Here is a 24,958-nt window from a genome sequence, read left to right as displayed (position 1 = left end):
TAATTCTCAAAATAAAAAAATATTATCCATAATACGTACAAAGAATTTTTCGTAAAATACACATTTAGTATAAAAGGTGCAATTATTTATGTCGTATGCAAAATTTTAAACTAGATTACGCGTTTTACATGTCCAATGAGGATGCACCGAATAATATTTTGGACGTACCGAATTTTCAAATAGAGCCAGAATAAAATAACATTTTAAGGGAGGAAGAAAATTGGATTAAACATCCGGCAGATAATGACAAAAATTAAAATTTCGGAACAAAAGTCGGGAGTCGCTCCTGCAACAGCTTCATGCAAATGGTTCGCATCGCGACACCCTCGGCGTCGCCAAAGTCACCGTTCGCCGCGAACGAAGAATTCCCTCGTAAGTCGGCTCGTTAGCTCGTTATTTAGGAGCGATTTACCCTCACCCACCCAGTCTCGCGCATAGTTTCGGATCCTCGAGTAATCGCGGCCTTCGCCATTTGACATTTAAATCCGATAATCGCGTTTGCCAACAGTGAGCGGGGAGTTGGCCTGCCACAGCAAGAAGACGTAGCAAGCCTAAAGCCGCCATAGTAATTCCGCATTCTTCCTGCCATGTTGATTTTTGCACAAGCGCCTTAGAGGCCTCTCTACGCGAAGAATTCCTCGGCGAGTCGTTGCGAAAAATCGCATATAATAAAGAAATTATATGTTTAATTTATTTTAAAATCTGATTCGAATTTTTTTTCAAACTCTTGTTTATTTATCTTCGACTTTAATAAGCTACGTATTAATTATAGTCTGTATTGAATTTTATCGTGCAAAAATTTTAGTTTCTACCTTTATTGAATATTATCATAATCTATAGTCTCGTTCTATTATTTTACCTGAGTTTTGTCTAGTGTGTAGGTATATATACATGTATACTACCTATATAATTTGTACCTTTTAATTATTGTGCACGAAATTAGAAAATAGCAATTTTTTAAAATTTTTATTTAAATTTTTTATGATAAACTGTCGCCACATATTGTTTTTAAAAGGCAAATAAAAATTTTACATTTTATTCCATTGCAAATTTCTTTGTTAATTTCTCTCATACTCGCGACTCTATCGTTACAGAGTCTCTAGTCAGAGTTATTACAAATGTCACCACCCCCTCTCGTTTGTGTATCCCACCCTTGTTGCCCTCCTCTCCCAATGATTGGTACAAAATACGCATCTATCCCATTATTGTTACAGTCCGCGCAAAGACGCTATCATGGAGCGATCGGAATACTTGATCTTATCGCTAATTATGAATCTCTTTCAAAATTTCGTTCAACTTTAGTATTTGTGGCGTCATAAAAAGTAGGCATTATAAATAGATATCAGGTGGGAAAAAGATTCGCGAAAATCGCAGGAGGCGCTTATACCATGGATTCCCGTCACCCCTTACTGGCACTCTTAGCCTCCCACCCCGCACTTTTTTTGCATTAATTAAAAGCTCCTGCCTCCGCCGATGGCACGGCCATCTTGGCAGCAGGCACGCCCCTTCTCCTTTGTTTTCGGACTTTTTTAATGATTTCTCCTTTGCAGACGCGCGACTCCATCTCTGTCCTTTTCCCTTCCGTTTTATCCTCTTTCTCCCTCTTCCTCTTCCTTCCTTCTTTTTCCTTTTATCGTTTTATCCTCCCCTATCTCCCTTCTCTCCACCGCTACCTACCACCGATGTTATTCCCCTCTTCTCCTCGAAATTTACGCGGTTACCATCTCCGTCTCTCGTACGCGCATTAGCATCTATCGTGTATGTATTGTGTTGTGTATAAGCGCACGCGAATCCACATTAACGTGCGCAAATACATGCACGAGAGGGATTCGTCTCGAGGGAGGGTGATACCCTCTCTAATATCAATTCGGGCAAAGTGCGCACGCGATAGACGAAGAAAGGCGAACAGGCTCAAAAACTTGAGGATAGAAAGAGAGAGAGAGAGATTAAGAAAAATTGACGAGGAAAGAAAGGAACGTTGAGAATGAGACGGAGAAAGGAAGGGAAAAAAGAAAAGGATAAACGAAGAGATCGCAAACTAAGAGGGAAGCGGATTTAAATGAGAGAGATATGCGTATAAAGTGGAGCGGGAACGCGAATCCGCGGGAGAAAGAGAGAGGGTGGGCGGGGAAGGGGGAGGGTAGGGGCGGGGGGGGGGGGAAAGAAGAAAGAAAAGAATCGTACGTGTGTATGGAGGAGCATGGTTTTCGAAATAGTTTATACGTTCACCGCGGCAGGCCCTGTCCTTTACTGCGTTTAGTTTCTTTGCCAGGAGTACGTGGCGTATCGGGTTACGCAGTTTACACGGACGTTAAATACACTGCCTCTTTTTGCCCTTCGCATCCACGTCCCTTTACCCTCCTCCTCCCCTATACCTGGATGAGGCTCGATATCATCGATCGACGCCCGATATGGAGATGCTGCGAGAAAATCGGTATGTATATTTTATCTTTACATTTATTTCTTTTATATATGTGTGTGTGTGTGTGTGTGTGCTTCTCCGCTTTGCGTGTCTCAGTCAAAAAAAAACTTTCCCTCTTATCGAATCTAAACTTGAGAGTAACAATAACGTTATAAATATAATAAATAGGATATCGAGCATTTTATAGAGAATAACATTCTTATTTTATAGAAGAATATAAATAAAGAAAAGAAATAGATATGAAATGGAAAGTGATTTACATAGTGAACTATTTTCTCGGCTTATCTTATTTTTAATTAACAAAAAAAAAAAGGCCTAAACTTAAATTTACGAACATTTCAATTTATATCTTTATGTACATATATACATTTCAATTATGAATATTTGTAGTTGGAAGAAAAAAGAAATTTTTTATCGCATATAATTAAATTTAATATATATTTATTGAAATTATTCAAGAAACGACAGAAAGCAAATTCTAATGCAGTATACGAATAATCACCCGGCCCTTTTTTATTTGAAAGATATTATAAATTTATATTTTCTTTTCATTAAAAGAGGAATTATTATTTAAATATTTTATATATTATATTATAATCATATATATAAAATTTAAAAAATCTTTTTAAAAAAAATGTATTTTTTTTTTTACATTTATTTATATATATATATATACAGCTTATTTATATATATATGCAAAATTTAAATTTATATTATTTAATTGTCTAAAATATTTTGTATTCCATTTGCGCTTAAATGCAAACTCACGAATTTTAAAGTAAAATCTTGGTATATTAAGGTTGCACTATTTATACTTTCTTGGATGCATAAGATCATTGATGAAGAAGGCAAGATCAATAAAGATCTTTTCTCTTATTTATATAAAACTTGCTATCAAGAAATATGAAGCAATATAAAAGAAAATCTCAAAGCTTAAGAAGAATTATATAATGTAAAATGAATAATACTGTTAAAACGCTTAAAATACATATGAAATGCCATAAAATTTTCCGTTATTGATACAAATTACAAATTTTCTTCGGCTTAAAATAATTTAAATTTACTAAAAATTTTATTACACGTTAAATATTAATTAATGGAACTGTAACTTGTATACACAGTTAAACATATATATAGTTACAATTAAACCAGTTGTTAAGATGACGTAATGTGAATACGAAAGTAAAGAGGAGATGCGTTTTTTTGTTTTTTTTTCTTTTTTAAGATAGAAACGAGCTATCAGACAGCTTGCTAGTTTTTACGAATGTGTTAAAATGCGTTTTGGCGTATTTGAAAAACTTTCGGCACAACGCGAGCGAGTTGCTGAATGAAACGCCGTAGTAAAAAGGCGAACGAGACATCTGCTCTCGACAATGTTTGGACATGTCGCCGACGACACGTAACTTTTGTCCATTGGGATTTCAATGCGGACGCCTCCGCTCAAACTTCGAAAAACATAATGGAATATGTCGTAAATATGAAAATCCGAAACGCTCTCTCGTGTTGGAGAAAGGTGTGACGTTCAGCTGAGGAGTATTGGAAAAATTTTCGGTATGTTTAACAAGCGTTATACATATGCTAGCCATATATAGTGACGTTAACATTATTTAAGTATCGCAGAGAGAAGAATATATATTTATATCTCCGATTTTTCAGTTAACTCAATTCGAAGAAATGATTCTTTAACACGATAATTGATGTTAAGAAATTTCTTTCATTTTCAATACACTCTATATAATTTCTTACTTAAGAATAAATTAGAGAGATATTTGTATGTAATAAGAATTTGGAATATAGAGAATTAGCTTTCAATCCAAATTTTATACTTGTCATTTTTTAATTATTACTTTTGAGAAACTACAAGCTTATAAATTTTTGCAAACGTTCTATTCCCCATAAATATTTCCGTATTAGCAATGAATAAGCAAAATTATTATAATGGATATTTTTTTTATCATAAGTAATCAATTAATATACCGATACATAGACGATGGTGTTTGTCTAGAAAATTTCACTCTTTTTTCAGATAATGTATTTACTTCCGATAATTGATATATTTAATCAATTTTATGAACCACGCGTGTGCACATATACACACACATATAATACATATATATCAGGGTTGGGAAAGTTACTTTATAAAAGTAACTCGTTACCGTTACCGTTATTTTTTCTAAAAAGTAACTCGTTACCGTTACTCGTTACCAATTTTAAAAATTAACTCGTTACCGTTACAGTTACTAAAAAGTAACGAGTCGTTACAATTTCCGTTACTTTTTTACAATACAAACTAATAAATTATTTTGCATAAGAAAAACTTTTAAAAAATTGTAAGCAAGATTTCATTCAAGATTTATTACAAAATAAATGATTAAATTTTATCGAAATTCTTTATTAATTTTTAATAAAATTTGTTGCTCCATAGTATCATCATTTAAATGCCCTTTTTGTGGTGTTAATACAGAGCCACCGATGCTAAACATTCTTTCTACGGATGCACCGCTTGGTAGAGCTGTATTATATTTAATAAAAAGTTTTTTAAGTTTTGGATAGTCGTTTAACATTTCTATATTACAATTATTTGATTTTAAAAACCGTTGCAATTCTTCTTGTTCAGATTCATTTTGCACATTTTGTTTTTTGCTCAAAAATGAAAAAATCATCGCGATCGTCAGATTTTCCAGCTTTTGAAGAATTTTCAGTTGATCGGATTCCCAATAAATCCTCCAAGTAATTTTCAGCACGTTTTCTTTTTTCTCCGGTTAACCAGTTTAACTTAAATTTTGGATGTAAACATGCTGCTATTATTAATTCTTTTGTTTCAAATATTGTAAGAAATCTAAAATCAAATATAGTAAATTAAGCGACATTGTTTGTTTTATTGAAATTAATACTTTTGAATCAATAGTTTAAAATAAAATAATATTTTTCAATTAAATCCTTATTTAAAATTAAATAACATATGTATTAATCAAATTAATAAGTTACCTTTTATTTAAACCTTGCTGAATAGCTTCAACTAATGAATGGCAATCTATAAGGTCAGATTTATTGAGATTTTCTAATTTTCGTTGCAAGGTACTTAGAACTGGTAGTAAATGAGATTACAACATAATAAGAATGCTAATTGGTCGATTTGCTTACGGCTTTACGGTTAAGATAAAAATTTTATCACGCACAATAGCAAGAATAATATCTTAAATAAATCAAAAAATTTGAAAAAAGTAACGATAAAAGTAACTGTTAAATTCGTTACTCGTTACCGAAAAATGTAACGAAGTTACTTTTTCCGTTACAAATAAAATTTGTAACGCCATTACCGTTACAGTTACCGAAAAAAAGTAACTGTAACGGTAACGGCGTTACAAGTAACGCGTTACTTTCCAACCCTGATATATATATATGGTATATTTTTCTCAATTTATATTATATCTTAGACGGAATAATGTTTCACCATGTATAACGTTTTAACACGAGTCAAATTTTATTTAAATTATAAATAAAATTTGTTCATTTAATGATGACCTGATCATCAACCTGATATATGGCCATATACTTTTTTCAAAATCTGTAGTCTCTAAAATAGAAATTTTTATAATTTCGTGCTAAAATAAAGACATTGATCAATTGCGTTTATTATATCATCGATAGATTATTATGAGTAATGTATTGAAAGCTTGCGTCGATTTAACTTTTAATTTTATGCGCATTCTAATGATTGAGCGCACGTATGCGAAAGGTACTATAAATTCAATACTTTATAAAGAAAATTACTAGAGTTCACAAGGAAGAACATGGAATTTAGACGATGAAAAGTTATGCGACGGCATTCGTCTACCGTCGGCCTGTGACTAAACTTTCTCGTTTACCTCTGTTTTCTCTCTCTCTCTCTCTCTCTCTCTCTCTCTCTCTCTCTCTCTGTCTCCATCATATAATCAACAAACATATGTAAACAGTATATAATAACAAACGTCTGTATGTCGAGGAAAATATAACGAATATAAGTTACTTAAGAGATATAAGTTACTTAAGAAATATAAGTTACTGCAAACAATCCTCTTGTTAAATTAATTTATATTCGTGTGTTCTTCGCGTAATGTCATTTTTTGATTGTCAGATAAACGTGATGGAAATAATAATTTCGTGATAGCGTTTGTAATCACTGCCAAGGTTTGAATAAATTTTAATGCATTTTAAATGAATAATATTAATACCCATTTTTTTTTTTTTTTGTATCAAGAGAAATTTTTTCCAATTAATGATAATAATATCTCAAAGATCTAGTTGAGTGTGATAAGAATGAGAATGACTTTCTACGCTAGTTGCCTATTAGCAGCATTTCAACATCACGATTATATAAATGTACATATGTATTCTGTAAAATACAATACGAGTTAAGATAAGGCAAACAAAAGATTTTTGCTGATTTTGATGATTATATAATTGAATTGTTATATATATTATCGCTGTTGATATTCCGCATACGTTCCATAACGTTAGCAAATATGACCAGTGTTCTTGAAAATATTTATTTGTTTTGTTTTCAACGAAGAAATTTATATAAATGTAATATATAAGTAGTTTTATATTAAATTATTTAAAATAAATATTACAATTGTTAAAATCTTCAATATCTGCAAGAGTCATCATGCATCACTATAGCTTGATAAGCTATTTTATTTACAAAAATTCAACTTGTACGAACGATTATTTACCGTAACAGACATCATTGGAATTCGTATAAGCTGGTAGTAAAAAAAATTGGCCTTTTCTGTCAGAAATGATCGTGAGAAGCTCTTTCTGAAAGGGACATCGATATCTTTTTTTTTTTTTTGCGCGCGCGACGCGAAACGACAGAATTCAATTTCCCAATTTTCCTATCGAGACATGCCATGTTGCAGCGAGAAGACGTGATTTCGTTGTGGATTTATGTCGTCAGCCGGAACTTGCGATCGGTCTCGATACTGCGAAATGCAATTTGCGCGAAATTGCATTCCTGCCCTACGATTCATAATTTATTGCATTACTGTGCAATTCGATAAATTCTTTTCTCGATAAGATTCATGTTATTATATTGTAATCTAGATACACTGGAAATAATAAATGTCAATGACGATAATATTATCACGCGTGATAAGATAATATTGGGGGAGGGAAGTATATTTGCAAAAATATATTTATATATTGTTAACGTTTTTATACATTATTATAGATATCAAAATGCGCTGGGGATGAAACATAATAAAATTAATATAATTGTACTGCAATATAATTTGTCGGCTTGCGAACTCGCAATGCGTTAAGAGTAGAAAGTTTTAATTCGCACGATTTTTTTAGATAATCAGAAAATATAATGTTTTTAAAAGAAACTTTTTCTTATCTTTATTTATTTATATATATATATATGTAAAACCTCTTTTTTGTTTTTTCGTTTTCTTTTCTATCAAATTTTCGATATTTATTTTAATTTAGAAATCGATTAAATCACACGATATTTTTTTTTTTTAACGGTAACGGACAAAAATTTTTCAAAATTCTTGAAACAACTTACATGAAAGTTTCTTATTCATACATGCTCTACAGTTCATGCAATTATTATCTTAAACATTATTGCTACGCATGTGTAGATTGATACAAATCATTGGTTGTGAAAAAAAAGCTTATTGTGACAATTTTTTTGTCAAAAAAAAAAAAAAAAAGACGAATTCCCTTATATACAAGTTTGTCCGAAAACTAGAAATTTGAATCCTTGTTTCATTGTCGCCTATTCAGAGTTATGCCGCAAATGTGCTTTTCTCTTGACACTGGTATTTCTCTCTCTCTCTCTCTTTCTCTCTTTTCTGTCGATCAATTGAAATCCGCAATACAAAAGTTTCGCGAATAATCTAATGAAAACGGTGGCCCCGTCGTCCGAGATCCGTCGTCTTGTACATGAGCTAATTTGTAGAAGAATTGAGTTTCGAAACGTGAGATCTAGCCGGCTACGACAACCAAGCGCCTCTAGAACTTGTCAAGGCATCTTTTCACTTCAGCTCACGTTCACCATTCATCGCTGTATGAAATGCTTGATCCACCGTGTTTGTGGGATATATATATTTTGAAATTTGAAGTTTTCTTCTCCCCCTCTATTTGTGACGAGACGGTAATATGTTTTTTCACTCGATCTGTTGTCAATGTCAATTGACGAGCTTGTCGTCATCAATGACACATCCTGTCTCGATCGGAGATATTTTATAATAATAATAGTAGTTATAGCAATAGAGTAATAGTAATGATAATAATGTATTATACATCTATATATACAGGGTGGCCCCGAATGTTTCGGCCAGACTTTGAGATCTTATAGGAAATTTAATTCTGAACAAAAAAATAAATTTCCTATAAACATGGGTCGAAAAATGCTTCCTTAAGAAAGTATCGCTCAAAAACCTCTGGTGCAAAGGAAGAGCGAAAGGTGAAAAGAAAATGTAATAAAAAGAAAATGAAACTTAATAAATTTCTTGAAAAAGTGATAAAAATAAAAAATAAAGATCTTTTTCTTTTATGAAAAAATAAAATTAATTTTTTTTAATTAAAATAGCACGTAATAGAGTAAAAAATGAATTCAAAATGTCCCCCCCCCCCCTAGCTCCAATATATTTTCGGGCATCGGGTAATGAGCGATCTAGTCGGATTTCCTCTTCGTTCAACTTTAATCGATCTAACAATAAGTAACAAAAGCACATTTTGTACGTTCGAAACTGATTGTATCAAAATCTATGGAACGTATAACAATCATTCTGATCTTGTTCGAAAAATAATTAAATTTTCTACAGCTTTTGTTTCGGTACTTTTTGTTAAAAGACGCACATTTTCCATGATATTTGGAAAAATGTGTAAAATAATCACGATTTTAAAGATTTTTGAGCGATAACTTTTTTAAGAAAGCATTTTTCGATCCATGTTTATAGGAAATTTTTTCATCGGAATTAAATTTCCTACAAGATCGCAAAGTCTGGCCGAAACGTTCGGAGCCACCCTGTATACATACATGCAAAAAAACGTAGCGTTCTAGGAAAGCGATGTAAGGTGGAACCTTGATTGAGATATTATAAAGATTTATAATTAAAGTTCTGATTAATAATTATTAAATTAATGTTCAAATTAATAAAGTTTGAGAGTTAATAAATATTTAAGGCATAAATATTTACACGATGTTTTTTTTTTTTTTTTTCCCAGCATACTCTGCCCTTCAGCTCCGCAGCGCTTCCTCGCAGATTCGAGGGGAACGTTGCTCGAACAGACGTACATTCTTTAGAAACAATGTGTTCACGCGCTGTTCATGCAATTCGCGAAAACAAAGAAAAATTGTCCCTAGGTGCTGTTTTTTTTTCCGCGCCCAGGAGAAGCGTTGCGTTTTCGATGAGCACGCGTCGCAATTATCAAGTCTTAGGAATGACTACCGCGACTCGCCCATCTTTATCGCGTTAAGATTCTCTCAGTTCCGCAGAACTTTTTGCCATGCAATCTTGTACTCATTCTCGATTCTCTCTCTCTCTCTCTCTCTCTGTGTCTCGTTCCTTCTGACGAGCCCTTCGAGAGTCCCAAGCGAGGAAAACAACGGGTCCGTTGTTGCACCTCGTTCGCCTGCTTCCCGGGAGTGTTTATCTCGCGCTACCTGAGAAGAGAATTGCAAGTGCAAAGCAAATTGCAAATGCACGCGAGTCGAAAAGTGTATTTGCATGCGTAGGACCCCGTTCATCGGATTCGCCGCCGAATTACTGCCGTTTCGTAAAAATGAAATTCGTGTTACCGCTTTTAAAGGGCGAACGTACCCGTCGCAATATTTGGCCAAAGAAAGGCATCATCGTGCACGATGAAGAACACACTTAGCCATACCAAATGACACAACGTAGTATCCCACTCTTTTCAAACATCCTTCAGAAGCGTTTTTTTAAATATCTTTTCAGTTTCCTCGTTTATCTTGTTATTTCTTAATTGACTCGGCAAATAGCTTATTTATTAATCTATTTAATAGATTTTTCATCTCGATCACCACAATAAATATATTCTAATGTAAGTAGAATTTTTTTATCTATTCTCTCTATTATATAAGCCTCTCGGAAGAAAGGATTCTTATCAATTTTTTTAATTTTGATATCAAAACATTAATCGCGTGTTTTGATATCGAAATTAAGAAATTTACAAAAAGTCAAGTCGATAAATTTCGGTTCTGATAATAGCAATCGTGTGCGTATGCGCGCGCTTGTAACATTTGAAGGAAATAAAGATTGATTTAATAAAAAAATAACAATGACATTTTATACGCGAGAATATATTAAGAGACACAAACAGAAAACTAATTTCGACAGCTTATACAAATCTGATCGATAAATGTTTAATATTGGAAAATATGTATACTTATAATGAGCGGATGTTACAAAAGAAATATGTAATTACTATAATAACTAATATTATTTGTTTATATGAATAATCGTACGTGTTGTGCAGGTTTTTTTTTTTTTTTTTTTTTTTTTTTTTTTTTTTTTTTTTTTTTTTTTATGAGAATGCTATTATTAAGAATTATTCGCACGTGTTATTTTCAATAATAAAATATATAGAACTTATTTAGAATGTAATCAATATATGAATTTTACTTAAGAAATAGGAAATTTATATATCCGAGTTATCTACATATTCCAATGAAAAATTAATGCAGGCGTTTGCCTCTATTCATTGCTAACAAGAGCCAAATGATTTTATTCGGCGTCGTTTAAGAATCAATTCGGAACGTAGCCAACTGTTAAAATCGTCACGTTGCCATTAGCAGTTTCCGGATCACAATTTCCGTCGGTGGATCATCTTGATCCTTGAATCGGTGAATTCTTCCATGTATTTATTTCTCATTCCCTATCTCTTTCTTCTTTCTCCCACTTCTCCTCTCGCTTTTCTTCTTCTCCTTCTCTCACGCGCACACATATCCTCGCCTAGAGTCTCTCCTCGTGTCTCGACCATCAACAATCAACACCCCTCGAAAATGAGGATGGCGTAGAAGGGGGACGGAGGACGAGAAAACGGAACGGGGGAAAACGAAGATGGTTGTTGGACGGGGAGACCGAGAGATACGGGAAAAATGTGTGCGCGGAGCTATTCTGGCGGTTCGTAGGAGAGCTCGTTCGATTCTCAGTGTCTGGAAATAATTAGAAGCCGAGGTGGCCCCGGGTGTTGCCACGGCAACCGCCAATCGGAGGGCAAAGAAAAATTTTTCCCTTTATAACGCGCATTTTTCTGCGCTCGTCTCCGCATGGGCGCCCAGCGGAAAGCCCAGGCGCGGGAGCTGGTACGAGGAATCGACGAGAATGTCGATGGGCGCGATGAGGAAGTCGGATGGGCGGCGGACGTAGGCGGATGATAACGTATGCAACGGCACGTTGCAAAATATGCTGCAAAATACCCGGGCATTTCGATTGCACGTTACGGTACTACACACGATTGTGTAGTCCGCGATTTATCGACGGCGATGCAACTGCAAACGAAAACAGATAAGATGCTCTTTCTAGGGAAAGGTATCTATTTATAATCATGATGCATCTTAGGTAATGAGAAACTGGAAGGCGAGAAATCGACTCAAGAACCAATTGATAATTTAAAAAATTGAATTAAAATTTAAAAAAGAATTGTCAACTAATTATTAATAATTCATAAATCTATCTTAAGATAATGATGAACTATAGATTATATCCTTGCTGATTATTTTTTCGCGTATTAACCGCTAAATAGTTGTACACTCTGTTTTTTATCTTCATAAAAAATAACACTATTTATTGTTAGCAATATATTCAATTTTTATATATATATATGTGTGTGTGTGTGTACTAGAATAATAAATTGTAACGTGTCTGTGTGTAAATATATATATGCAATAATCTTGTATATGAAGGCCGTTAATTAAGTTAAAGAGAAATAAGTCAAAGTTAATACTGTATTCGTGTAATTTTCTTTTATCTTCCAATAATTATTCTCTCGAAATCCTAATGAAATTAATTGTGTAATAATACTTAAGATTACGTGCGTGTACAAATTTATAACATCATAATTATACAATTAATTATAAAGAGATCGTATAGAAAATTCTTTATCTGAAACACATTTAGAAATGCGCAAATAATTCTAAACAATTAAGTGGGGATGAGATAGAGCCAAGGCGCGAATATTGAGATGCGCGAATTTATTATTATTAAATTTTATTAACAATGATGCATTAAAACACGTTTTGGATCGTTTTTTTTTATCCATCTTCAGCATAGGCAAAAAAAAAAAATTCAAAACTTGATTGATCGGAGAACTTAATTTGAATTTAATTTCAAAGCTTGAATTGATTTAAGGATTAAACAAAATTGCCGCATTAGCCTTTCTCTCGCGATTTTTGTTTTTTTTTTCACTTTTCTTTATCTTTACGACTTGTTTTTGTAACTGTAACATTGGTCGTCATTATATTGTAAATCATCGACGATATACGTATGGGGATTGCGTTTGGACGTTGTCCGTTAATTTGTATAGATTTTACGCGAGTTTTAGTGAGCCTTTCTTTCCGATTATTAATATTAATTCGAAATTTAATTACAACAACAAATGTTGCACTAAAAAACAGTTCGAAACATATATTTTTAATCTATTTTTATTAATAAAATTCAACAATGATAAGTTTGCGCATCAATACTCACACTTAATTGTTTGCACTCTGAGTCTATTGCTTGTTATTATTGAATAATTCTAAACGTTGAAAATAAATATTTTATTTTACAATATTATATATATATTTATTTATTCGATATTATACGATATAATTCTATTTTTATATGCCTTTTCTTATTGTCGTAATAAAACTTTGTCAACGCGTCAACGCTTTGTAAACCGCAGCTAAAATACATTAAAATATCTTTTTCGCAAATTTCTTAAAATTGCGATAGAGTGTGATAGACAAATTTAAAACCGGAAGACTAGAAAAAATGATTACTCTGTTTGCTGTGTTATTCGAAAAAGTTATCTTTTATTGAACTGTATAATTATTTAATTCTTGTGTTATATTCGAACAATCTAAATATTATAAATAACGAATTATTTATGAAACGACAATGAATATATATATAAAGCAGAATAATAAATATATTTTTATTGTGCAAGAAGTTTCAACACATCTGCATTTATTATAATTGTCATGCTTTCATTAATGATAGTTGAAAAGGTAGATGGAAATGAATGCGTTGTAGGATGGCACGCGCTATTTATCGTCTGTATTGCATAGGCTCGTAAAAGAAATTAACGAAATCTTTATGAGAGAGATGCATTGCGAAGGGAAGCAGCAGCCATCTCATTAAAATTGAGATGCCAGTTATTATTTTGTTTGCACGATGAGACATTGCGCGTCCACTTTGATGTACCGCTTCCACTCGTGACATCAGCTTTTTCATTTAACGCGAAAAGGATCGTCTTATAGACGCCCCCTACTATATCACGCTTTCAAAAATGTATTCATGCAGAGCTTTGCGAGAGCTTTGGGAGAGACCCTATTGTACGGTAATGTGTTTCAGCGCAAATTTTGCGATTTTATAGACATTTTGTTTTTCATGCTCTCAAAATGGTTCTTTTGATAAGCGTATGTAAATTTTTTTATAAAAAATTACAAATTGTAATTTTTTTTTTTTTTTTTTTTTTTTTTTAATACAAGAGAAATGATAGATCGATGTCATAATGTAAAGCGATTACAATCACAATGTAAATATCGAAATAAATTGCCAGGAATTTTATATCTATATGAGAATTTGTCTATAAAAATTTTGCGAGTACAAATTTTTTGAAATTGATCGATATCTTTCCATTTTTAATTTTAGCCAACAGATCGCGTATAAGACAAAAATAACGATATTAAAATGAATAAAACTTGCCATCCGAAATAAAATGCGATTGAATAAAATTTTATATTATTAAAAATTTTTCACAGATTTCTTTTCTTCTGATTTAGATAAATTAAACATATATTAGAGAAATTTAATTGTATTTTACATTGTTTTATATATTGTATATATAACATGCAATATTTTTTCTAAATACTCAGATGTGTTTCAAAACAAAACTTGTCATTTTTCCTTGCTCAAGACTATTTTCGAGTCGACAGCTTATAAACGGCTGCACGTTTTTACATTTCTGAACACGATTGTTTTCAACGAGGAACAGCTTACAATTATAAAACTAATAAACGTAAACATAAGCGCCGAACTTATTGTTAGTATGACACATACGCCGGGAAAACCTCCGTTTTAAAATAAAACTCTTTTATTTTAAGAGTAAAAGTATTTTTATATCAGAAATTTGTTTAACAACAAGCCCCATGATATGCCAAAACATATATTGAGCAATATTAGGACATATTCTTATAAAAATATATACATATATATATATTTTTTTTTTAAACAAAGAAAGACACACTTCATAAACAAGCAAAGTGTGGGTGTCGTGGCTGCTTGAATGGTTTTTATTTTGGTTAAGTTCTCCAGCCAGTGAGCGCTTTTGTTTTGAACCAAACTAAAAGCCGTACCTGTTCTAATTAACTTATTCAAAGGATATTTAAGACCGGATATGTAATGTCAACGTCGCGGACGTTTAAATGGGCCTCTTGAGATACATGGCAGGTCACACGATGATCCTGTATTACATCAGGACACTCCACACGTCATCGATTGTCTTATTGAACGATATTTAAAATCTTCCCACTCTATATGAATTTGCCAAAATTTACCTCGCCAGGGTGACAGCCCTTAAAGTTCCATGCTTTAAAATGCTTGACTATATAAAAAGTATATATATGTTGAAAAAATACAAAAGAGTTTAATTTACATATTTTCCAATATATATTCTTCATTTTTTTTTTTTTTATTTACGATTTTATTACAATTGATTAAAAAATACTGTTTATGATTATAAATTAAAATAAAGTTTCAATATCGAGAGCGTTGGATAATTTAATATTTTATAATAGTATAGAGACAAAGATATTTTTCTACAAAATTTTGAAAAAGATGGAATATAGTAAATATAAATAAAAGGACAAAATAATAATATTTGTGTTATCAGAATAAACTTTCTGACATGATTGCAATCTCGCTATCTGTGTATTTCATTATTAATAATTCGTACACTAAATGCATTTAAAAAAACTCTAATACTCTTAATATAACAGATATTATTATGTGTTCAATTATATCATTATAATAAATAACGATGAAAATATTATATTTTAGTTAATATCAATATATTTCTTTTTCTCTTATATATTTCATTAAATATATTTTTTAACTCTAAAATTTTTTTTTTATTCGGATTATCTACACTGACTGGCAACTTTTTTTATAATAATTTGCTTGTTACATATAAAACTATTTTTTGAATTTGTTATATTAATAGCTGCTGCTCTCTAATTTTCAATTTCATTGGTTTCATTCAGAAGACGACGTGTGATTTTTTTTTCCCGTAATAAAATCTCCAACCGGAAATTTTGATTCACAGAACCTTCGCATAATCCTTCCGTATTGATTGTCGATTGACGTGATCTCGATATGGATCGTGAATCGCGAGACTAAAGATCCTTTTCTGGTGTATCTCGAGTTTCTCGCGGTCAAAATTTCTTCCGGTGGTCGCGAGCCACGTACAAAACGCCATGTAATACGACACGTATCCCTTCTACGCAAGCACGTGGGAAGAAACCGGCCGAAGTAAATGCGATCTCGTAATAGAAATCCAGAAACTGGTATCCGATGAAAGAGAGGAGGTATGTTTCAAAACATGTCAGCTTCAATATCGGCGCTAACCATCGATCTGACTGTGTTGGTCGACAGCTCGCCGAGGATATTCTACTTTTGAGATCGGTCTCGGAACAGACAATATATTATATGATTTATCTTCAAATAGTATCTTTTATATATCAGTAGTTTTTTTTTCTCTCTCTTAAACAAATTTATAGGAATATTTACGAAAATAAAAAGAAATACATTTTTCGAAATACATTAATAATATAAGATTAATCTTTGATTTAATTGTGTTAATTGTTAAAATTGTTCTTGAAAGAAAGTTTTACACACACACACACACACACATTTAGTTTTATTTATTAAAATTTATTATCATTATTTAATCTAAATTTTTCTACAATTAATAATTATATGTATATATGGCGGATCCCTGATAAATCAGTTGTCCTGTTTTTGCCACGCGCCAGGTAATATGTAATATTTTTAATTGGATCTAGCCCTCTCTCCGTCGCGGCGCGTGTATGTATGTGCACCTTCTCGTGCCCGGCGAAAAAAAAATCGCTCCAAGTTTCACGAAAGCGCTACTCCCGTTCCATCTCGCTTCCGTCGGATCTCGCAATTATTTTCTTGCTCCCCGCAAGATTGCTGCACTATAAAATTTCTGCCTCCACCCGTCCACAGCCTGACGATTCGACTCCGCTTCCCTTCAACACTCTTTCTTTTTAACCGCATGTGTAATTTTCCGTTTCGTCCGCATGGTACATATTTCCCAGATAGCATTTGAGCCATTGTTAGATTTGACATTAGAAAAAAAAAAAAAAAGTATTGAAGGAATAGCGACAATATCGTGAACCGCGAGTCCAATTAGTATAACGCAATTTGGAAAAGAAAAAGGGAAACTGTAGAAGAGAGAAAGATCGTCGCGTCATATGATCGGTATGCTTGCTGTGAATAGAAATTGAAAACACGAAAGACGTTTTTCACCATCTTCGCACATAAATTCTTTTGCATTTTTTAATATTATTTACGCTGCGTCAAAATTTATGAACGTATAAAAAATATTAGTGCATCAAAATGTGTTTCGCAAATGAATTTTTATTAAAAGTGATTATTAAGTAATTTGTAAGCATCTTTTCTTTAAACGTGTTTTTAATTAAGGATTTTCTCGCAGTTTTATATATATTTTGTTCAAGCAAATTTCAGATGTACAATGTTCAGAATACCCGTCACGTGTAATTAAGTATATATTTTAAATATATACCATGTATAAAAATTTTAATGCAGCTATTAAAATGGCAAAAAATTTCTTATTCGCTGTACTAATTTTATCTAAATATAATTTATATATCTATAATAATATAATAGAGTTTCTAATGCAACTAAGTATAAGGGAGATCATGACTTTGCATTTTTAAGATAATCTTCTTGAAGAATGAAGTTAATTGCATCACACCTGCATCTCACAATCAGCTTTGATTGACGTACAACATATGGTACGACGTGTGTTTTCAGCTGTTACTTCTAATATTATTATCGATAGATACGGTAATCAACTGCTAGAGAGAGAGAGAGAGAGAGAGAGAGAAATCGTTGTTTTCTAAAAATTCAATAAATTTAATATTGTATAGAAATTGATATCTATATAGCTAAGACTACACGTATAAAATAAATTGAAAAACGTATGTAATCTTCAAAGCTTGACATTATAATTCATAAACACAAAATAAAAGAAGATAAATTCTCTAATTTTATTTTACTCGCAAAATTTTCTACATTTTTAGAAAATATATAAAAATTTCTACTACAATAATAATGTTAGAAATGACTGTTTTGTGTGTGTGTGTGTGTGTAAAAGTACGCCATATCGAGCATAATACTGAACGTCAATCCAACTGGAATCCGTAATTTATTTTTATTCTTCAAGAAGATCATTTTTTGTAAAGAATCATGATTTCCCTTATATTTTGTATTTCGGATATTTTGATTTGTCATAATATTTTATGCTTTTCAATTTATATTGAAAATCAAATTATTTTGACATGAAACCTTAACGTGAAACTAGCTTTATCACAAAATAACGAGAAAAAAAAAGTCAAAATTTGAGAAATTTTTAACTAGTTTGTCTCTCTATACTTTTATATCAAGAATTGACTGTAAATATGTTAAATGACTGATTTATAATCTTTTTAAAAAATTTTAACTAATACGACGTAATGTTGCGATTCATAGGATTTGTACACTTCATTTAACAGGTACCAGCACAGTTTTTATCCCGTAGAAATCTCAAATCAAAAGCCAGGCAAGAGATGCAGATTGGAATCTCGATTGTCATATGTGTGAGAAACGGACATCTGCTGGCAATGGCCGCCATGCACGGTATTTTCAGATAAGCATCTTCAGTGACTAACAAACCTCGTGCATCATTATTTGGAACCATGAAAAATGCTGTCAGCGATTTCCAGATTATTCTTGATAAATATTAAAACGACGCGATGATAAAGCAATAATTATTTCTGTCTTTTTCTTCCAATTGAAAATTTTACTTTTTAAAATTCGACTTTTTTGAAAAACTTTACAAACTATAGTCATACGATGTAGTAATAAAACATATGAAGGAAACATAATAATGCGCATTGAAAATAATAACGTATATTATATTAAATACGTAAAAAATACGTTTAATATTAATTCGAATGAATAATAAAATATATTTGTAACATTACAATAATAATGTATTACTAATAGAAGAATAATTATTAATAAAAATATTGTAATTTAATAAAGATAGCACCAAAATACCTTGAGGAGAAATGAAGTTGCAAGGATATTATTTTCAAAGAAAGTTTAAGAAACTTATATTATTACTTATAATTAGAGATAGAAACTTAATTTAAAAAATTATTACTTATTGTTAGATATCATTTTCAGTTTATAGATTAAAAACTTGAAATAAATCTTCTTGCTTGAAAAATATATATGTGTTAGAAATTCATTATTTTCACTTATAATTATAAATATTCCATGATTATAAATACATAATTTTTTTTATTAGAAAATCCCCGAACCCCCAAATATTTAATATAATTGTTTCAATAAAAATCTGGTTAGAATGAATATACATAAGCTTTCGGATTCATCGACACGCTTCAAATGTCTTTTCTTGTTTTTTTTTTTTGTTTTTTGTTTGCGCGCTTTTAAACATACACGCGCGCGCGTCAGTTTTCTCTTTCTCTCCTCCTCTCTTTTTTTTCTCCATTGTTGTTTCATGTGTAATTTGTATTGTCAACGTCCACCATTTTGAACGATGCGGGCGCTGTCCCATTTTCGAAGGGTTGGTCTACCATAGGTCCGGTATCCTGCCCCTAGGCACCCTTCGCAGTGTGTGACATTTATTTAACAAGGTAACGGTGTTAAGTTGTTAGGTTGAATTAGGGGATCCCTCGAATGTGAATTCAAGGACCTAACGACCAATAGGATTTATTATTACTGGTAGCGTGTGCGCGATTTTCAGCTGCAACGATTTCTCACGATGGCTACTAACGGATCTTGTTGCATCATCGCGCATTTAAATCTTCTTGCGCGTACTTATCGTTCTTTAACCTATGCCGAAGTTTTAATTTTAGAAGAGAATAATTTTTTTATAACCAATCAATGTGTATAATATTTATAATTGTTGAAAGAAATAATAAAATAATAATATAATCAATTATTTCTAAGACAAATTGCAATTGTTTATATATATATATATATTTATAATTTTATTAATTTTATTATATTTTATATTTTTATATTGACTCTTTATAATAATATACCGTCCCCCGATCTCGATTTTAAAAGCGAAATATTAATTTTCCCAATGCGTTATATTCTAATCGTTCTGTTTCGTTATCTTATTGTTTATTGAACAAGAATTATTATTATATAATTTAATGGAAGATTATTCACTATCTTACTCCCAACTTCTTTTAATGCATTACATGCATTTGGATCGTGCAATTTAATTGTTTATTCAAAAAGATAAAACGGATATTGAAAATCTTTAAACTTTTCTTCGTATCGATTAAATATTATAGATGAAAAAAAAAATTTAATTTTTTTCTCGTTTCTCTCGATATCTTTCAAATATACTATGTGTATTAAATACAATTTCTAGTTCAGTACACACGTTAACAATTGTAACTTTCTCACAATTATCATAAAAATCAAAAATTAAAAATTATTAAAATATGCCTTTTAATCGGTAAATGACGCAGGAATAATTTCTAATAGTTTTAAAAAAAAAAAAAATTTTCAGATCAAGATCTTTCTCTCCATATACAATATATTGCAGCTCTCTCTTGAAAAATTGATTAAATTGATTGATTGATTGAAAAAATTAATGTGGATATTTTTGACGTATATATATAATTTAATACAACAAGATTAAAGATATAAAAAACGAAAGAGAGAGAGGGAGAGGGGCAAGATAAAAAATATCTTGCTTCGAGACCCGTAGTAATACGTAGTTGGGATATATCATTATCATTTAATTTTCGCTTTCTCTCGTCACAGTCGTTAATATCGCGGATCGACGGTGATTTTTCGTTGTTTGCACGCGGCGCGTGAAATTTCAATATCCCTGTGATCGATGGTCGCCCGATGTCTGATCATTATTTTTATCGGCTCGCGAGCGTTTCGAAATTGATATCCCCGCTCTTGCTACGAACACAAGCAGGGTTTTTATTATATTTTAATGAACATTTCTGTGAGCGCGCGCGTGTCATGCGCGCGGTTTCCCAGGCGAATAATATCCGTCTTCCGATTATTATTTTCATCCCTATCGTTTGAGAACCGTGAAAGCAGGCCGTCGTTCGTTAAGAAAAACTTTGGTCCTAAAATGATTGTATATTGCAAAGTTAGTCGTGAGAAAAATAATATTACGGAGCAATGAACAAGAGAGAGAGAGAGATAGTCCCAACAAAAATTTTCCTTGAAAATGCTAAAATGCGATTTATTTTAATAAGGTTGTATACATGATGATGTTACAAGTAAGATAGTAATAATGAACAGATGTATAAAAAAATATAATTCTTTAATCGATTGTTCAAAGAAAGAGAAATATTGTGTTCTATACATTCTATTTTATTATCTTTTTATGTTGGGATAGATAAATATTGTTTCGGCAATATACGCATTGTTTTCGAGATACATATATATGTATATGTGTGTGTGTGTGTGTGTGTGTGTTTATTTGTTTGTTTAAATATAATTTTTTTAACCATTTCTATATATCAATTTTGAAAATTTTGAAAATTTTTCTCGAGAGGCAGATAATAATAATATTAAGACATATATTACTTTATATTGTCTTATTTTATTCCATTAATTAGCAAAGATATGTTACAATATATTGATCGACCGTCGAGATACATTTTAATAGAATTAAGATTGAATACAATCTAAAGTATATTGTTCGTAGTAGAAGGTAAATAATATCCATTATTTGTACTATTACTTGTATCTGGTAATATATTTCTATTTTTTTTTTTTTTTAATATTTTGTATATATTATTTGTAATCTCAAAAAGCGCCCGCACGCGTTTGTCTATACAGACGCACCCATAAAAATATTAATAATTAATCTAATTTTGTCAACTGGCGACAGAAATTTTATGAAGATAAAATTATTCGGCAAATGTTACAAAAACTTGGATTTAAAAGAAATAAAAGAGAGAGAGAGAGAGAGAGAGAGAGTAATAAAAATAATAAGTTTTTTATATTATTTAAATGTACAAAAACATAGCAAATAGACTGTTAGTGTAGCACGTGTAAAGTAATAAAGTATATATATTATTTATACTATAAATGATAAAGATACATATATAAAATACATACTAATAATAATATATGTATATATATCTTATATGCACATTTTTGTTATACTACATAAACGTAGTTTCTCAAAATTTAATAAAAATCTTATAGATATTATCTTCTTTTATTTATAAATTAGATATATAAAACTAAGTTCATGTGTCCTGTATTATATAAATGCGTGTTTTAAATCATTCAAATATTTTTAATTACTTAAGATACTATTTAATATTCATAGAAAAAAATGATATTTAAAAAATAAACTCCTGACAATAATAATTTCAAATAAAAATTTGGAAAATTTAAATTGATTTTATAATCAGATATAACGATGCTTCAAAATATTAATACAAAAAAAATCAATATATTAATGCATTGTATAGTAAATATAAATGTTAAAAATAATTAATACTTTTATGTTAATATTTCTCTTGTTCTTTAAATATTATGGTTTCCCTCCTTGATATTAATTTTTTTGTAACAATTTTTATAGAACTTTCAAAAATTATTCAAGTGATCAATAATATTTTATTCATTATTATATTAATTTTGTAATTAATATAATATGTAAAAAGGTAAAAAACATACGATATTTTATTGAACATAATTTTTCAAATATTAAAACCGTATAGTTGCTTCCTCTATATGTTAGGCTCAAGAACGTTGAAGCACAATATTTTTACCAGCTGACAGTAAAGAGCTCGTGCGGTATTTAAATTTGAAAAAGGAACTTGCATATTAGTATAAAAAATAATAGTAAGTTTTATAATTTTATTTGCTTAAAAATCAGACACATATATAAAATAAAAAATAAAATATGTATATTAAACAATCATATATTATTATTTTATATTATTATAATACATAACGTTATACTATGACACAATAAATTTTGTCATATAATATGTTATTAAAATTTTCAAAATATAATTGTGTAATACGCTTTATTATGCGTAATCATAGTCTTATATTAAAATTACATTAGCAAAATTGATATGCAGAGCAAATATAAAATTATACGTTAGCAATAATAGACATTTTGTTATATATTTTATTATACAATATATGAATTTTTTTTACATTTATTAAATATTCTTGTTTTTATATGTATATAAATGTATATGTATTATAAAATTTTAAAATGCTACGCGTCTAACAATAAAATAAAAAAAAAATAAAGACAGTTCCGAGAGAAAAAAGAGAAAGAAAGAGCAAAGGAAAAAAAAAGAAGTAAAGCATTGTATTTATTCGTAATAAAATCTTTATATTTTATTGAAAAAATTACTTTATTAAAATCTTTTCTATTATTTCCTATTAATATTGTACGCTATTTATGTTTCTTAATCAAAAGCATCAATGAAATTTCTATATTTTTGTAGAACCATGAACACGCACACACAATAAATCTATAAATATTTACAATGTGTATATTTATGTGCTATGAATCGATGGTACATCTCTAACCTTCCTGATATTCCGTTGACTTATTATTTGTAGTCGATAAAGACGTTTCAATATATATTAATTAATAACAAAACATAAAAATATGTGTATTAATATTGAAAAAAAAAATATATGCAAATCAGAGATATAATTTGAAATTAAAAATATATTGTTTCTAATATAGAGATATTAATTCTAGGAGAAAGAAAAGGTCACATTTTACATTTGTCATCATCCCTATTCGTATTTAGCTAAATTATAATTATAATTATAATTAATATAGTAATTATTATCTTGATAAATGTATCTTGTTAAAACGCATTTTTAAATAACGTTTCACTAATCGCACAATAATTTAATCACAATATCACCTTTATAGATACTACTGTATGGGGTATAATTAAAAAAAGAATTATTCAAAATATTATTTCCACATATTTTTATATTATTTTATCTTTATTTTTTTTTTTGTTTTTTACATATGTCATTTAATCGGTATTATCAGTTTATCGATAAGAGTGACAGAATTGAGGATCTGATATCTTTTATCATGTCATCAACTGTTCATCTTCACGGGAGCACGTTTCAAGATATTGTTTCATACATTGATTAATGATTAATTATTATTTTTTAAATAGACGTTTTCGTGCATTTTGTGTATATCTACGATCATTGATAGCATTCCTTATCAGCCAGCTGATTTCTTAGTTGACAACCGGAGGCGCAACCGGCGCGGCGCGCCTCTTTCTGTCCCTCTTTCTCTCTCTCTCTCTCTCTCTCTCTCTCTCTCTTCCCCTCTTCCTTTTCTACCACCACCTACGTTCAAGTTGAATTCAACATTGACCGCTGACAAGCGAGCCTCGCGCAGTGCAAAAGGCGCGCACGTATCGCCGCGTTATGAAAAAATGAATTGCCCCGTCAATCTCGCGTGTGTCGTCGTGCCCGTAATCGCGTAATGCGACCATCACGTTTATGGGGTGTCGGGGTGTTGCCTTAGCATGAGCATTTCTCAAGACAGCGCCGCTACGATCGTGTGCAGGGAGGTTTTCGACGAGACGTCTCATCCGACGAACGAAGGTACGTACATGACGGATGATGAGAATTGCGGAATTTGCGTGTTCCTTTTTGTATTATCTAGTCGGGGAATCTAGGTCGGATTGAACTCGCCGATTATTGGAGAGACGGGGTTTACCTAGAGACGGGGGCGTTCATTGTTAAACTAATCGATGTTACGTCGTTTCTTCCCGTATTATATACTGTGTCGTCTTTCCTTTACGCGAGCCATCGAAATACATTGCGCTCGACTAACGAATCACCTGACGTGATATTATCAAAAAAATTTATTATATCCATACACATATTCATAGATATTTCGCCTTGCTATTATTCAACGCAATAGCAATCATGAAAAATGACCTTTGCGCTTTTCAAGTACTCTGCGTTGATACCACTGCTT

At 30.9% G+C, this 24,958-nt stretch overlaps 2 protein-coding genes across 5 annotated transcripts in view; one reads left to right on the top strand and one right to left on the bottom strand.

The window, feature by feature from the left end:
• LOC138942549 (odorant receptor Or2-like) overlaps nt 1-24,958 on the bottom strand; it is a 150,741-nt gene that overhangs the window by 82,711 nt on the left and 43,072 nt on the right. The window lies entirely within an intron of this gene.
• The window catches only part of Cep164 (centrosomal protein 164), a 39,291-nt gene continuing 16,688 nt past the window's right edge, over nt 2,356-24,958 (top strand). For 2 of the 4 annotated variants that reach the window (XM_070312883.1, XM_070312882.1), the window contains exon 1: nt 24,327-24,579. In XM_070312883.1, the coding sequence (XP_070168984.1) occupies nt 24,501-24,579 (79 nt within the window). In that variant the 5' untranslated portion in view covers nt 24,327-24,500. Of the gene's footprint in view, nt 2,435-24,325; nt 24,580-24,958 lie in introns of those variants that run through there. The other 2 variants (XM_070312884.1, XM_070312886.1) reach the window with 2 other exon arrangements.

Source organism: Polyergus mexicanus, unplaced genomic scaffold (assembly GCF_030449975.1).
Source record: "Polyergus mexicanus isolate NDT 795.1 unplaced genomic scaffold, iyPolMexi1.0 SCAF_23, whole genome shotgun sequence".
In the NCBI taxonomy this organism is placed as follows: Eukaryota; Metazoa; Arthropoda; class Insecta; order Hymenoptera; family Formicidae; genus Polyergus; species Polyergus mexicanus.
This window is presented reverse-complemented; position numbering and strand designations above follow the sequence as displayed.